The 14410-nt window shown below is 37.1% G+C and overlaps 1 protein-coding gene across 1 annotated transcript in view; it reads left to right on the forward strand.

Annotated features, from left to right (window-relative positions):
• The first annotated feature begins 446 nt into the window (after positions 1-446).
• The window catches only part of ACVR2A (activin A receptor type 2A), a 61024-nt gene continuing 47060 nt past the window's right edge, over positions 447-14410 (forward strand). Inside the window, exon 1 of the mRNA XM_070731492.1 lies at positions 447-2778. Within this exon, the coding sequence (XP_070587593.1) occupies positions 2724-2778 (55 nt within the window). The 5' untranslated portion in view covers positions 447-2723. The remainder of the gene's footprint in view (positions 2779-14410) is intronic.

The following is a 14410-nucleotide window of genomic DNA, read 5'->3' on the forward strand; positions in this document are numbered from 1 at the left end:
CCACCCCTCCAAAGGCAACTGGCCTTTTTTAGTTAAACGGAAGAAGCTTCTTGGATGAAAAAAGGTGTTGTTGTTTTTTTAAACGAAGGAAGTCCAGTTGTCTTTTTTGGGGGGGAAAGCAGATTTTGAGACAATTACAACCACAAGAATTCTTGATGGTCGAGAACCGCCACGACAGGCTAAGGAAGCGCGAGCAGTAATTTTACCAGGTTCCCCTCAGCAAAACCACAAGTGCATTGCTATCACATGCATGTCTGTATATAAACACACATGTAGAGACGCGCCCATGCGCATGTGTATGTGTGCGCGTGTATGCAATTATGCATGCAAACACACACCTTTTAAGAAGAGCGTCCGCTCTGCTCTTAAAGCTAAAATATGCAGGTTTGTTGTTCTGACGGGAACGATCCAAAGAAGATCCAATCACGGTTGTTGTTGTTTTTTGTACTGCGCAGAAAACAGAGCGCCTCAGCTACTCGCTCGACAACGCCGCCCGCTTCCACCCACCACCCCTCACCCATCGCGCGCCCGCGCGCGCCCGCGTTCCACCACACCTGGAATGTCGCACAGGCGGGAAAATCGCGTCCCCTAAACCCCGCGAGGCGCGGGAAAGGCGGGAGCGAAGCCCCACCCATCCTCCGCCCCCCTCCTTGTTCCAAATGGCTTAGCTCGGTCTGCCAATCAGGAGAAATCATCTGCCCACAAAACGCGCACGCCCCATGTGTGTGGAAAGGGGCAGCGGTTAAGATTTGCGGACCGGGGCGGAGGGAGGGAGTAATCCACGCGTGCGTTAAGAGAGCCAGAGCTGTCGGGGAGGGCAGATTTAAAAAAAGGGGGGGGGAGGTGGAGAAGAAACAAAAACAATCGCTCGAGCGCCGCCATCTTGGCTCGCTTCTCTCCACCACGCAAGTGAATGGGTAGCTATGAAATTACCACAGGGGAGCGGCAAGGTACGGAGGGCTGCTCAGCGCTACCAGCCGGGCCTGCGTGACGATAAAAGCGGCGCTTTTCCTTCCCTCCTGTTCGCCTTCGGTTGCCGCCGCGAGGGAAGAAAATCTCGGCAGGGCCCTTCCTCTTTCTCGCAGTCGGCTCTTCAACTTCGCTACCCAGAGCTCAAAGTTGGGCTTAGCCGCCTTTTCGCCAGCCAAGAACACGAAGGGTTGGATCTCGGCGCCTCAGGCTTTGCGCAGTCTGAGAGGAAGAGTTAGGAGGAGGAGGAGGAGAAAGGCGAGGGGGCTCCTCGACCGCCTTGCTTGCCCGGCCACCGTTCTTCCCTCCGTTGTTCTCGCTGCACGGGCTGGTCTGATCTACGCTGCATAGGAGGCACAAACGAGGGCAGAGGGAAAAGGAGAGCGTGGATTGACCGGGCTCCGTGCCCTCACCCGCCCCGTTCTCATCCCCTCGCTGCGGGCGTGAAGAAAAGGGAGGAGGGGGGAAGAGGAGAAGGAGAAAAAGGGAGGAGAAGCAAACAAAAGCCAAGTTGGACCGCGGACGAAGGAAAAAAAAAACCCTGCCTGCCTCCAAACTGGTTGAAGGGTGGTGGGGAGGGGGTCTCCCTTTGTGGTAAACAGTGAGCTGGTAAGCTTGAGAAGCAGAGGGAGGGCCTGCTGACAAATGCCTCGACGAGCTTAAAGTGGGTTTTGTTGCTCGTGGAGAAAAATATCTTATTTAACCCGCCAGCTTGGCCGCTCCGAAAAGACCCGATTGTACCCTTATTTGATCTCCGAGCTTCTTAAGAGCATCGCTTCTCTTGCTTTTATTTGAGACGTTTTTATGCTTAACAGATTTTAGGAAACCTCTCGGAAAGGGTCTCGAGTCTTTTTTAAATAGATTTTTTTTTTAGAACCGTGAAAAGAAAAACCACCTTTTAACATCTGGAAAGAGCATCGGTTCCTTCCCGTCCTCCCCCCCTCCCTCATTTTCGTGCGATTTCAAATACCAAATACAAAGGCGGTTTTTAAGTGAAGTCTGGGCACTTGGATAATGTTCTTGTAAGAGTTGGGGAGAAGCCTGAAATCTGTCGGGCAAGTGAGAAAAAGATCGTGAAAGCAAACGGATGGAATAAACAAGGGGAAACATTTTCTTGGTCTCCAGATAAGGACTATTCATCCCTTACATCTGTGATTTTACAGAGGACTGATTACCTCTTATTTCTCCTCGCTTGTTTGCTCTCAGCATTTGTTAGTAGGAAACACCAGTGTTTTAGAAATTGGTTTCCTATTGGTTGTTACATCGAAAGCATATTTATTTTGACACTTGAAACGAAGACGAAACTGTTTCTCATCCAGATACCACATTGTGTAAAAGCAGTGTGAAGACGAGTATTTGTTTACTAATATTTCTGCGCCTTGCCTGTTTCCAAGACACATGGGAAATACGATTTGACACTGAAGAAAATATATTGTGCTTCAGGACAATTATTCGTTTTGACATTCAGCTACTTCATTGTTGAATGTTCATCTTTTAACCTGAATAGTTAACATCCTCTTATGAATTGGATTTTTTGCCATTGTTAGAACAGAAGCCAAATGATGTGTTTCCAAATCTACTGGAGGGTCTATTGAATTAGAGCTAGAGAAACTATTATAGAAGCTGGATTTCATTCTCACCGATGCATTATTTTCCAAATACATTATCACTTTGAGGAAGGATTTTCGTGCTTGCAAGATCTCAGAAGCTGGATATAGCATCCCCCCCCCCCATTGATTCTAACAATTTGGAAAATGGGAGCTGCTACAAAGCTGGTGTTTGCTGTTTTTCTTATATCCTGTTCTTCAGGCAAGTACTGTATATGTTTTTTTCACTATTCACAGTATAGCAATATAACCAGATTAAAATGCAAATTTACATTTTTCACACTGCTTTCTACAAAGTAATTATCCTTGCAGAAATATAATAAAGTTGAGCATTACTTATAAACCACCTCTGGAACCTAAGGAGTTGGAGGATTATAAGGAGGAGTCCTCAGAGAAGGGCAGCATATAAATCCAATCAAATAAATAAACAAACAAACAAACAATAAAACCAAAATGTTTTCGGGTTTATAGTAATTAAAAGATTTGTTTATATTTATAAAATTTTAAATGAACTATGGAAATGTGTATTATTAGAATATAGTTTCCTTTGGGTTTAGAATTTTTAAAAACCTCTTAATATTGGGGAGTGAATATAGTAATCCTGAGTTGTGCAACAGAAAATCTGCAATTGTAGAGTCAGGTAAGTACTTTTCTGGGTAACAAGTAGTAGTTAAGACTTAGTTTTCTGGACCAACCTATTCAAGGATATAATCACCTGGGTTGTTTCTTCATTATTTAGAACAGAATATATACAGTATTCTGTTTTTATTTCCAGAACAGTTCTGAGTTTTAATAGAAAATTGTTATTGAATTGATATATATAGTTATGATTTCTTATTGCATATCTGGTAATGAGAACCCTGTGTAAGATTCTGCTGAATGGTACACTTCTCTTGTGGTTATTAAATGGATGCAGTCTAGTCTTGTGTCTGTAATGTTATTGATCTGTTCTGTGTGGGCTGACTGCTGTGAAATGGCGATCACTTAGCAATTGGACAGGCTGAAGTTTGCTTGAAAGAGAAAAATAGCTAATCTTGGCTTTAGGTAATAGTTTTGACAAAGTTATAGTGGATTTTAAATAAGTGATGTTAATAGCTTTGATAGTAGTAAACTTGAAACTCTTTCATATTAGTAAACTTGTAACCACTTTAACTTTCAGGTAAAATATCTGTTAGAAATATTATATTTAGCTTCTTCAGTTGCTTTTTGAAAGTAAGATTTGAGGTTTTCCTATGTTCTTTGTTTATATTTTGTATTTTATTAATTTCAATCAAGATCTACTCTTATTTTTTAACTATTGACAAAGAAGCAGTTCAAGTCAATTAGGGATTTTAAATTGTTTCTAAAAGACTGATAACAAAAACACTTATCAGAGAGAGGATACTTAAAGATAATAAGTACCTTTAAATATGCCTTACAAGTTTTAAAAACTCATTTGGAAATCTATACATTTATACAAATAATACAATATATTATAAAGTTAGGCATATATTAATGACATGATGATAAAGTTGCAAGGAGTAAATAAGACTTCAATACTTATTCAGTAAGGTTGGTGTATACAAATCTAATAAATTATTATTATTATATGTCCCAGATCTCTTCCAAGCAAACTGAAATTTAGGCCAACGGATTACATCCTTCCTAGGTTTTAATATTTTTTTTATTTTTGCAGAAATGAAAATTGAAAAGTTCTATAGAGAGTACCTTTTAAGTGAAGTCTCAATATTTTCTCTGGTTTTCCTACTTGTTTTGTAGAATTTATCTTTTCTATATTGATTATGTTGCTGTAGAATGGAGTTGTATAAATGCGAAGAAATACATCTTGCACTGCTATTCTAAGTTTTAAATAGTGATAAGAGAGCCACAATAATTCATTACATATATTATACCAAACTAGGATTTTAACTTGAATTTCAAAAGTCAAAAGCAACAACAACATGGTTTACAAAGTTAAAAGATCTAGTAAATAAAGTTTACTTTTGGGTAAGTATAATTTAAAAAAAACTAAATTTTGAACTTTAAAAAATCACTAAAATTATCATTGTGGGTCATATTTTTAAATTTAGCAATACTTTTTTCAGTATTCAAAAATGACTAAAAATATGCATATACTGTACTGAGAAACCAATGCTCATTTACAGTAGGAAAATGAATAAAGGGAAAATATTGGGAGTGGAGACAATATGAGATAACACTAGTACATTATGTAATTAACTTCAGAGTTAGTAAAATATCTGTATCTGAATAATATCAACTGTAGAATTATTTCTTATGAAATGTTGTAATTGTTTGTTGGCTTGAAATATGGAAGAATAAAACTTTTCACAAAATTCCATAGGCAACAGAATTACTCTTATAAACTAGGCCTTGTTTTGTTTTTCAGAATACCAACATAAAAGCTTCTAACAGCTTCTCTCCATATAATCCCTTAGACACTAAATTGTTTTGGCAGATAATCTGTATCTCCACACAGTTAGGGAAACATTTCTAAGAATGTCTTGTATATACAGTAAATGAAAAAATATTATAAGAAAACCAATTGCTTCTTGCAGTATATTGTTTAGTCTTGATATGACATAGTGGGTAAAGAATGTGCTGTTGCTACGAGAAACAGTAATTGGTTATATGAATTCATATAATGTTTCCATCCATTCAAACTGATCAGTCTACAAAAAGAGAGCAGATGGAATGTACTATTTATTCTTCCTAAATGCATATAAATAGCTCATGATATGGATTTGACAGTCTTTGTGGTTATCAACTTCAAGTTATATGTTGCATCCTACAATTAATAACTTGCAATATTAGGTATATCTTTAAAGAGCATGACAATTATAGCCAAGTAACCTATGCTCTAGGCTTCTGATAGAAATCTTAATTACTAACAAAGTACACATATAGCTTTAATAAATATTCGGGTGTGTGTGTGTGTGTGTGATTTTCATTCTTTTTTGTTTTTATCCTGAACAACTGGTGTAAAGTATTGTGATACATTTAATAATTTTCAGCTATAGTATATGATTTCTATGTGATGCTTTGATTTTTTTCTATGAATACTTTCAATGTTTTGGTGCTTAAAATATGCAGATTTTAATGAAAATGAAATATGTTTAATAGTAAAATAATTAAGACTGTAATTGGAATAGCTTCTCCTTTGCTGTGTCTATCACTATATTGATTGGATTTTAAGGAGGAGGTAAGATTTATGTAACTTACTAAATTTGATCTTTCTAGAAAGCTATGATTTTATATTTAGTTCTAGATTTGGGATCCAGATATTTTTAATAGTCTAAGTAATGAATATTACTATAACTGAATAACTATTATTACATAACTTGCATCAAAACATGTTATTCTCATTGAAATATTTGATATTTCAAATATTTGCTGCTAGGTTACTTCCTTAAATCCTATCAGACCCCAATTATGATTTTGAAGAAACTACATAAAATAATAAATCTTTCTCAGAGACATTGGTGTTTTTTTAAAGGAAGTGTAAGGTCATCATAAAATTTGCCTTCTATTGGTTCTACTATCATGAAGTGTGTTTTGTACATAAGAAAGGTACCTTTATATTCTCTTAGTTTGGTCATTGTGAATAGCTGTTAAAGTCCTGTTACTGTTGAGATGCAGTTGAGTTACACAAGATGTTTGTTTCCTCAGATACATCTCCCCTAAAAACTGCTAGGTAGCTTCAATTGTTTTGGGAATAAGTCTGGAAGGTTTTAGAAGTTTGAATTAGCTTACAATACACATTGCACACATTTCCTTGTGAGTGTCAATTTTTATAGAGTCATGACTTAGTGATTTTTTAAAATTCTGTGGGGGAAACATATCACAATAGAACATTCAATATATGGCATATGACAACCCCCCCTCAACATTATTTGACATTAAGTCAGAATTTGGATAATGTTAAAAGAATTGAAGCATTAGCACTACTTTATTTATTAAAGATTATATAAAATACTACCAAAACTATTTTTTTTATTTTTTTTATTAATTTTATTTACAAATGTACAAAACATAAAAGAATAATCAAAACAAATAACAGTTAAATCCTAGTATATAGTATAACAATTTATGAACATAGAAACTTGTAGAGAAAGGGGTAGAAAAGTAAGTAGGAAAAAAGTGAGGGGGAAGGGAGGGGGGAAAAAACTATTATTGACCTCGAACTATTCTACAATCCTTGTAGATGTTATGAAACATATTACTTTTTTACTATTTCATGCAATCCAGACTATTCAATTCCAAGCTTTTTATAGTATAATATAATCAATTTTGGTTTTTTCTTAACTGATTTCTGGAAACATGATGCTAGTAGGAGTTGTGAGAGCTCAGTGAAATAGGAATAAAATCTTTAGGCTTCAGTCTATAGTTGTGTGTGACACAGTACAATTTAGGGAACTATTTGAATTTTGTTTTAATTCAGTGCAGATGCTGCAGTACCATAGTATACTTTCTGCTTCCTTATGTGCCTGTTTGAGATCATTTGATACTAACAAGAGTTGTACAACACTCAAAAATGCTTCAAAGTATATAGGAGCATGAATTTAGCACCTATTTTATTTCCTCTGCACAGCCTAATTACATGTTTCAGTTAGGCACTAATCTGCACTCCCAAATTTCTTTTGCAAAATTAAACCTGAAATGCTGCATGATCTTAGTGATCATATTGATGCTACTGGTAACTGCTAACCAGGAAATGTAGGATTATTGATTCAGAATGAATGCTTTAATATTGTTATAGACTGATTATGAGTTAAATATGAAATGATATTGTAGCTTCAGGTCTTATCAGATCAAACTGATAATCTAAACAGACTAAACTGGTTTTCCTTTATTCTTTACCCATAAGTATTACTTGCAATAGAAGGCCTTAAGTTTGTTGCATTTGATAGCATGCTTTGAGGATGCCTTCTTGCAGTGGGGATGTTGGACAGTTTTCTTCAGGGCTTGGTCCCTCTGTCGAGGTAGTGGAAGATAGTGTTGAGGCATAGGCTTCATGTTAATATATTTGGTTTATGACTTCTATAAAATTTTATCCTGTACCTTGCCTCGGGAAGATCTTATATGCAAGCTATAGTGGTAAACTGAAGTTCTTAAAGAATTAAGTTCAAATGCTCTTTGTGCTTAGTTTTTGGTTTTTACGCATAATAAGATGATTATGCTGCTATTGAAATTGATAGTTTTCTGAAAATAGTACCTAAAACATAGCGAATTAAAATGAAACTGCATATTTATCAGAATTACGGGCTTCGGCATATGGTAGCAATTTTGAGGTGCAGAATAAGTGGGTTATTGTACATTTAGAAACATGGTGGAATGTTACAATATTGTTAACAGTTCATTCTGCAGACTCTGGATGATATACAGAGGCACTCCTATTCAGGGTTGTATTAACATTTTAAATAAATAAATGAGACTATCAATTCCAGTTTAGGAAAGAAAAGTTGCCTATCTCTGATCCTTAAGTGATGTGGGCACTTAAAGGGACAGAAGTTTTGACAATTTCAGGAACAAGATTCAATCCAGAAATAGTCTACCCCACATCTAGTCTCTAGGTACAAATACATAATTAAAAGAGTTGTGACAAATGGTGCAGAACAAGTTAAATTATGCTAAATTCACAGACCATTTATGTTTAGATCAGTCTAGATGGCTTAAATACAAGGTACAAGCAGATTTGCTCTAGTAGCATTATAGACTTTAAGTAAGTGCCTTCCTCTGCTATTCAGACTTCTGACTTTTTCATGTTTTTGAGCAAATCTGAAAAATAATTGTGGATGCATTGTAAATGGACTCCTTAAAGCTTAACATTGTGTTTGGGTTAATAAGGTTTTTTTTTAAGTGGTGTGTTTTACTGAATATCAAAGATATATGTTACTTGTAAGACAGCCAAAACTCTTCTGAATCATTTTCAAAATATATACAGCTCCAAAACATACTAATACAAAACTGAAGGCTTTATGAATCAAGAAACATGCTCTTATTATCTTCTATGCATCCCACCCTGGTATAAATACAACTACTAAAGTTTTGATCTAGGATCATAATAAAGTTTGGTCTTTAATAATAGATATACTGAGGGAAATGTAACTTTTCTGAGAACAGAAGCATAATATAATGCTGTAGGTTAATGATTACTTAATATTTCTGTATAAATTTAGTAGCATATACAAAGTGAGTTAAATCAAGGTATTGTAAATAACTGAAATAATGATTGAACTAATTGGTGTACAAATTCTTAAGTCATGCAGGCTGCCTGCCGTGTCATGCACTGGCATGAAAATATATTTGTACTATTGAACAAAATATTTTATGTTTGCAGATAACATAGTAATTTAATACTGTATTATACTTACAATGTCACCAGCAATAAAATTGTTGTCTTTGTTTTATTTTAGAAAAGCAAAATTTAAATCAGTTCTTTAATTTGTGTATTTCAAATTTTGCTAGAAATTTATAGTTTTTTATAATACCAAATATGAGATTTTTAAAAATAGCCTTACAATCATTTATTTATCTGCAATTCAGAAAACAGTTTGAAGAAAACTTCCACTCATTTTGTAAAACTTCTTACATATTGGAGATATTAGTGAACATAGTTAATAGGAACCCTGAAAGAATAGAAAACAAAAACAGGTAGAAACCTGTTGTATTTGTAGAAACCTAAAGATTTGGCATGATCTCAGAGTTGAATATTTGTTCGATAAGGTATTCTAAGTATGAGCATAAACTATAACATAGTTGAATTATATTTAGGAATTTCAAATAAGCCCAATTCTTATAGGCCTATTCTTGTTTTCTAAATGAAAGATAATTGTTTATTGTTCACATTAAAATTTACTGTACAAATAAGGTACAATAGAATAACATGATAGATTAGATATGAAGTAAAATAAATGGATAAAATTGGTTTCAGAAATCACATGCACCTTCTTGGTCTGTGTCTGATGTCCTTCGTTTCCTAACCATTTTTCATAGTAGATTACCTCAGGATGAAAAATTAAAAAATTATGAACTACAGATTTGGCTGCACAATATCTAGAATGCCATCATTTATTTTTAATTAGATTTTTACTTTGCCTTTATTACTTTATAAGTAACTCAGGGTGGCAAATATATGTAGTATGCTTTCTTCCTATGTTCCCACAGCACACAGCAGCAACCCTATGAGATGAGTTGGGATGATAGAATGATTTGTTCTTAGTCACCTATTTAGTTTTCATACCTAAGGTGGGGACTAAAACTCATACTCTCTGTGATTCTAAGCCAGCTCCTTAATCACTTACACCAAATTCTCTCTACTTATCAGCTAATATATTTGAAAATAATCTGCAAACCTCAGATAGCATTGCTGGATAGAGGAGCTGTAGTTAGAGGTTTTGGATAGATTGATTTAAAGTCAATCCTGAATGGATCCATCATGAACTACAGCAGTTAAAGAATCAAGTTTCCCATTGGTAGTTAAAAATGTAACTTTATTTTCCAATTAATTTTTAAAAATTTATTAATTAAAAAGTTTTTGCTGTATTGATAGCTAATGAGATTCAACCTTCAAATCACAGCTCATATAGAGAGTAAGCAAATGGCCAACATTTTCCAAAGAACTAATGGACACTGAATAAAGCAGCTTGCTTTATGGAAGCAATGATTGTTTAGACTTTAGAGGACATATTTCTAATTTTATAGATTTTACCTTTGAAGTCATTGAAGACCTGGGAGGAACAATAAAATGTTGAGAAATTCTAAATGTGCATTATGCTTAAATTTATTAATGATTTATAGGACAAATATTTGAAACAAGGCTAGATCCCAAGCCTGAGATGACTTGCTAGCTTCTAACTTTGCATAAAATTGAATTAAGTGTATTCCAATGTGGGATTCTATTCTGAATCATAATTGGAAATCTGCATGTTGTGGCTGTCATAAATAGTGGTAAACAATGCTTGCTGACAAGGCTATACCTTTTTTTCATTGCAGTCTCACCCATGTGTCTTTTGTATCCAGAAATAAATCTTTTGATCTATAGAATAGGAGAAATGGGAATAATTTATACAGTGAACAAATTTTCTGGGAAATCTGTTCACCTAGCATGCAAACATAGTTGCTTCTTTGGTTGAAACTAGGAAGATAAAGATGGGTTGAACTGAGCTTCTGATGCTTTTGCAGTTTCATCACTTTCAAATTCAGGCAAGAGGATAAGTTATGTTCTCATGTGTTAACAGAGAAAAGCAAGAAACAAATGGTTGCAAGCTGTTAGAAACAGTGCTTTTTTCTGGCTCTTGATTCACCAATTGAACATAACAGGATGAACAGGCTTCTCCTGCCACATTTCATAAATCTTGATGATTCATGGCAAAGTACAACATTGACATGTCCACAGTAACCTGCAATTAAAATTACTATAAGTTAAATTAAAGTTACAAAACATATTGCCATATGATGTCACAGATCATCCCCAATTCCACCAGAATTACTTAATTTTAACAAGTTTCTGAAAGCTGTTATTGATGGTGCCAGTTTTACCTCTATGGGGTGGATTGTATTCTTGAAGATTGAAGTCATCATGGAAAAACAGTGCCTTTTAGTCTCAGCTCTCCTCCTGAAAGTGGGGCACTATTAAGAGGTTCTCCCATATATCATGGATTAACTTTAATTTGAAGATGCAGTCCTGAAGACACCCCTCCATATACAAACATATATGTGGGCAAGTTAGATTAAGCTTTATAACACATTTTAAAAATGCGATTACCCTCAATTTCTATTTTAATCTCTCTAAGAAAGCATCAGCCATCAGCCCAGAGCAATGTGCAATGTAAATAACATATGACAAAAACTGTGGAAGTCATAACAGCATAGCAAAGCATTATTAAAATAATAGCTCACCTTTATGCCTTGAAAAAATAATTTATATCAACTGGACTGCAAACAAATAGCTTGGATAATTATGGAAAACAAAATTGAGCAGAGTAGGGAACGTTTAATTGTTGTCAACCTGAAATTTTTAATATATTTTTTGGAGTGTGTGTGTGTGAGAGAAAAAGATAAAATTGGGCTATTGTTGGCCATAACTTTATCCCTGTATTTCAGCTGATTGTAATTGTCCTGCAATTTTGTAATTTGACCAAGAAGCAAAGTTAACCCTATTAAGAGTATACAAAGAAATATAATTTTTCAAAACTCTGATGTATAACTCATGATGCATTTTACACTAGGCATTGAAAAAACTTAGAAGCATGCAGTTTAGTACTAAAAATTAAATATATATATATTAAAGCTATAGCAGCTTTCTTTCTGAGAATTAATTTGCCACTGATATTTGCAATTAGGGCAATCTGCTAAGATGTAATTTAAAAGCATCAAAGCTAATAGCAGATTTGGTAACCGGACAAATACTAGTACTACGCCATTACAATCAGAATAAGCAGTCTTCGTTTTATTTATGAATATCTAAGTAATAGAATATTTTTTTTTGCATATCTGTCTGCCTGTCAAACAATTCAATTGGATTCAACATGCACCATTTCTTTCTCCCTGCTGAGAAGTAAGGAGGAATAATTCCTGTATCTCTACAGAATTTTCATAGATTGCATGCAGGATAGGAGGAAGGTGCTCTTGTTGAATTGTCAGCATTAAGGCAGCAGTGTATTCTCTACAGTGGAGGAGAAGATTATCTAGGAATGGGCAGTAACTCTGCTTCTTTGCCTGGAGACCAAGTCATCTTTTTTGGCCACACCCCCTCTGGTTCCCTCCCAGTTTGACTCGGTCTTTTGTTGAGTAGAGACAGAGAAAAAAATTTAGACTTAGATTATCTTCTAAATTGTAAGGTTATCAGGACTTTTTGTTTTTCTTTCCTTTCTTCCATCAGTAAGTGGAGATCACTGAAAGTGGTCTGGGAGCTTACTGATCTGCTGGTAAGTCTCCTTTCTGTCTCAAACCTTAGCCGAGGTCCCTGCCTGCACCTGCTTTTAGCAGAGGAGGAATTCCTTGGGATTGGGCTGCCCCGGATTTAACTCATCCAGTGAGAGGGGCTCAGTCACTGCCTGGTGTTGTCCAGGCACACTGACCGTGGCTAGCATACTCTGCAGTAGCAAAAAGGAAAAAAAGCCACAGCAGGAGTGCTCGTTGCAAGCCATTTGCCTTGTTAGGTTGGCAGAGCTAACGCTAGGAGAGCCGCAGCATGAGTTGCCCTCATTGGGCCAGTCTGTCTTCTTGGGTCGAGTAAAGACCTCTCTCCCAAGCTTCAGATTGGCAGTTGTTCATTGAGAGCCAGCCTGCCAGCACCATTTTTAAAATAGCTTTTGGCGCCTCCTGTGCCATTTAAACTGAGGCAGGGTGAGCCTGCCACCTAATCTGCCTAACAACAGCAAGAGAGCTGTCAACGGCCGACTGCTGAAAGTAGGGGCACTATTGGCTCTCAGCAGAGTTAATCTACCTAGCAACTCCCTTTCATAGGACAACAGTTCCCTCTGACAGCCACATGCAAGAGGGCTCTGGAGAACTCCAAGAAATTCCCCTCACAGCTCCAGTTTGCCATTCGAGCCTGAGAATGGCTGCTAGAAGCGCCAGTTCTGCCAATACTTCAATGGAGGGCAAGATGTCTAAAGCATCTGAAAAAGATGCTATATGCAGATAAAAAGCTGTGGAAAAGGAGATAGCTAGAGTTGAGAAGGCTGCTAAATTACAGGACAAGAGCAACTCTTTCCAGGGGGAGTCTGGCCCTTCCCATATCTTTGGGATTCACCGTCTTTCCTCTATTCAGGTGCCAGTACCTTACAGTCACACTGTCATTGTGTCTGGTCACCAGAGAGCACAAGGAAGCGGCTTCCCCAGGATTCAGGCCAGAGTGAGCCCGTTCAGATAGGTGGGCCTAGGCCCGTGATGGTGAACGTATGGCACGCAGAGCCATATCGGAGGTGAGACTTGCTATGTTTCAGCTCCAGCATGCATGTGCGCACTGGCCATTTAATTTTCAGCCTTGGGAAAGGCCGTTTCATCCTCCAGATAATTTAGGGAAGCTTCCCTGAAGCCCTGAAGGCAAACTGGAAGTTCAGAAAAACAGATTTCCGGTTTGCCATTGTGCTGTTTTTTGCACTTCGGAGGGTTCAGGGAAGCTTCCTGAAGCCCTGGAGTGCAAAAAACAGCACAATGGGCAAACCAGAAGTGTGTTTTCCGAACCTCCGGTTTTCCCATTTGGGCATTTATTCACTTATCTGGCTTAAGAAAGGTCTGTGAGCATGCGTGGGGGACAGCGCGGGGGATGCACACGCGTGGGGTGGAAGGGAAGGGGTATGGGCACATGCACACATGCTAGCACACACACACACCCCTTTTGGCACACAAACCAAAAAAGGTTCACCATCACTGGCCTAGGCCAATTGCTGCAACTACCTTCACACCCACTGTGGGTAGGCTCTGCGTATCAGGCATGAATCAGAGATGTCTGATCACCTGCAGGTGTTAATTGCCCAGGCTATTTCACAAGGAATTGCTACAGGTTTACAGCAGGGGTCTCTTCCCTCCTTGCTGTCTCACAGTTTCCCACAGTTCCAGCCCCCTCCCCTTGGCACCTAGGTCTCAGGGCACATGGACAGAGGCACAGGTCCTGATAGCCAGAGTGAGGATTCCTCTGAAGAAGAGGACCAGTTTTTGCCCTGGTCAGACGATGAGGGTATAGCACCTGACACCTCTCCCTTTTCAGGATTATTTCGTCCTGACCCTTTTAAGAAACTTCTTTGCAAGGCCAAGATGACAGCCAACCTTGGTTGTGACCTCAGCTCAGAGGCATCCGTGGAATCATTGGACTCTAGCAGATGCTCTTT

Source organism: Erythrolamprus reginae, chromosome 1 (assembly GCF_031021105.1).
Source record: "Erythrolamprus reginae isolate rEryReg1 chromosome 1, rEryReg1.hap1, whole genome shotgun sequence".
Taxonomy (NCBI): domain Eukaryota; kingdom Metazoa; phylum Chordata; class Lepidosauria; order Squamata; family Dipsadidae; genus Erythrolamprus; species Erythrolamprus reginae.